This window comes from Wyeomyia smithii, chromosome 3 (genome assembly GCF_029784165.1).
Source record: "Wyeomyia smithii strain HCP4-BCI-WySm-NY-G18 chromosome 3, ASM2978416v1, whole genome shotgun sequence".
NCBI lineage: Eukaryota > Metazoa > Arthropoda > Insecta > Diptera > Culicidae > Wyeomyia > Wyeomyia smithii.
Genome location: NC_073696.1, coordinates 214,702,102 through 214,704,786, shown reverse-complemented (window position 1 = coordinate 214,704,786; position 2,685 = coordinate 214,702,102). Strand labels below are relative to the sequence as shown.

At 37.0% G+C, this 2,685-nt stretch overlaps 1 protein-coding gene across 1 annotated transcript; it reads right to left on the bottom strand.

Moving 5' to 3' along the window:
• Positions 1 to 317: 317 nt before the first annotated feature.
• Positions 318 to 1,188, bottom strand: LOC129731900 (uncharacterized). The gene is made up of 3 exons (XM_055692267.1): positions 1,008 to 1,188; positions 803 to 942; positions 318 to 636 (listed from the first exon to the last, which is right to left on the bottom strand). The coding sequence occupies exons 1-3, from the start codon at positions 1,145 to 1,147 to the stop codon at positions 521 to 523; spliced, it is 396 nt and encodes a 131-aa protein (XP_055548242.1). The 5' UTR covers positions 1,148 to 1,188; the 3' UTR covers positions 318 to 520.
• Between the last annotated feature and the right edge of the window lie 1,497 nt (positions 1,189 to 2,685).

Here is a 2,685-nt window from a genome sequence, read left to right as displayed (position 1 = left end):
GACCATTATTAGATGGTCGTACTCCCGTAACACGTGCTAAATTTATGACAGTATGTGTTGTTACTTGACTGGGGAAGAATTTTATTGCCTTTTTAGCAATAGGTTTGTTACCTTAAAGGCGATTTTGCGCTATTGCTTCTAAGGTAATAAGGAAAAGTTTTGCGTGATATATATTCTCTAAAAGTACAATAAAATGCTTTCATTTTGACTACTTACCATGTTTTCTAAGTCATGCCAATATTGAAAAAGGGTAATTTTATTTGTTTCGGACGCTAAATGAATCAAGCTTTATGTCTCTTATGAGAGCATCGAAGAACTTAAATTTGGAATTATTATCTTTATAAACAAAAATAGGTATGATCATAAATGACATAAAATGAAAATAAAATTTGTAACGGCCTTATTGCATTTTCTTAATTCAAGTACAAGAAGTGTTGGAGAGTAGACCTCGCGAGAAAGAGAGAAAGAGAAAGAGTAGACCTCGCGGCTGGTCCGCCTTGTGACATCATCTTCATCTTGCTTAGAGATATTTTATTTTATCCACTCGGATCGATTTTGCCCGCTGAGATTTGTAGATGCTAGTGATCGACTTTTTCTTCACCAACTCACTGATTATCCGCCTTGCGGCATCGGACTCTGCGAAATAGTTGTAAATCATTGTATACAAAATTGCATGCAACATGTTATGCGAATTTGAAGCATCGAAACATTAGAGCTTTCGAATGGCAGCTTTATGCTTTTATGTTGGTTCATCGATTGAAGTACAGCAGTAACTAAATTTGCTCAACCAAAGAATACTTACTGTCAATCGTTTCCTCGAATCCTACCAAATAAAGGTTATTTTCTTGTGGCGCAAGAAAAACGTATCGTCCGATAAGTTTCAGCTGTTCGGGATTCATGTCGTACGGTGTGATTGTATGTTCCAATATACGGAGCGGTAATCTGAAACACGGGAATTCTGATGAAAGTGGGTTCGAATATTTATTCATGACGGTGTAGTTAAATACCGATTTTCTGAAACGTTACTAGCGAAATCCTGAATATCGGTTATCTTTTCTGTAAAAGCTGCTGGTTGGTAGAAAAAACAACTGCCTACGGTTAGATAAGTTATTATAATTAAACACGTTACAAATAGTTTGGTTTCCATGTTTTCTTCCCGACAACACTAACTGTGGAATGTCCGAGAAATGGTCTCGAAGTTCCCGTTTTATAGTCTGCTGCAAATGTCACCGTATGCATTCAGGAATCATAAATTAACAGTGACGGGAATGAAATGGTCGTAAGTGTTCTAGTTTGTTCCGGATTATGAACGAAAAGCTGCTCATTAGTGGCTTTCAAAACTCGAATGGAACTTAAAAGCACAGTTCTTACGGTGAGGTATTTGAACTTAGTTGTGGTTTCAGAATGACGCAAATGGACTTCTTTTTTCGAAAGTAATCCGCTTTTGCTGACGCAAAATTTCATATATTCTGCACGTGAAGTGAAATATAGCTTTCAGTTTCCATAAAGACTGTTTACTGTTCTAATTCGCGCCTTGTAGTCTAAAAAGACATGCATTAAGAAATGAAATTTAAACGTATTTAATTTTCAGAAACACGCTTCACGAAAATTGTAGATTTTCGTGCGCTTAAAATAGAGAAATATGAAACCATTCTTGAAATAGTAAATAATCGTATCTCTCCTATTTTCAGAATTATCTGAATGAGAAATTCGAATACCTTTTGAAAATCTAACAGAGTACATACACATTCATTAAAATATATTCTATTTATTGCACCAACTAAATCAGTAATGGCTGGTTTTATACTATACTATTTTTAAGGTGCATGAACTTCAAACTCCTATTTTCTCAAATTGCAAGACACAGTTTAATGCCCATATGCTTAAGTAGTTGAAATAGCAGTTGAACAACTGAAAAGTCATACATCATTTCATATCTTCTAGTAACATTACCATTGAACAAAATCGATTTCGTGATTATCAGCAACAGTTCATATTTTTAAAGGAAAATTTGAGATCGACATTTTATATTCCAGCGTCCAGTGGTCAGTTCCCATCGATCGATATTTTTCCTTTTCCATCATCATATGTGCTGGACCACAATTGAGTACTGTTTGTTTGCCAAACAATACCACGGTGTGTTTAACCATACCAAGGACAGGAAACAGAAAAGGATGCAACATTTCGACCGAACTGAGCCAGACATCTTTTTATGTCCATGTTTGGTTTCCGGACCGTGTTTGTGCTTCCCATTCCTGTGCTCGGCCATTATTGTATCAGCGTCTTGCCGTTGTAATATCAGCACCAGGAGACCATACGCCTTTCTTTCCTGCTGGCCACCGTCTCGTTTCACCCGATTCCTGATTGCTTATCTGGCCATTTTCCCGGATCCCCTTCGATTACCAAGGAAGTCTGTTTTCTTCTGCGTACGAGCGAAACAGTAGTTGTTTATTTTCGGTCTAAATTAAAATGAAATGATTTCCTTGTCGGTTCGAATGGTATCCGATTTTAGCTGTGGTACTGTTAGAAAGCCCGTTCAGTAACTTGTCTCTCGACACCACTGGGGAAAGGTAGAAGAATAGAACAGTAAATTGTAGTTATGTTTTCAATTACGTAGTACCGGCCCCACCGGTCTCTACCGACATAATTAGTGCCGCTAGAAATAATAGAGTGATATAAACAACC

What these genes read in the sequence shown, in the direction of transcription:
- LOC129731900 (XM_055692267.1), bottom strand. Translation starts at nt 1,147, where the DNA reads ATGGAAACCAAACTATTTGTAACGTGTTTAATTATAATAACTTATCTA. An exon ending in AGTAACGTTTCAGAAAATCG is followed by an intron (nt 943 to 1,007) that starts GTATTTAACTAC and finishes CCCGTGTTTCAG; the next exon opens with ATTACCGCTCCGTATATTGG. An exon ending in ATTCGAGGAAACGATTGACA is followed by an intron (nt 637 to 802) that starts GTAAGTATTCTT and finishes ACTATTTCGCAG; the next exon opens with AGTCCGATGCCGCAAGGCGG.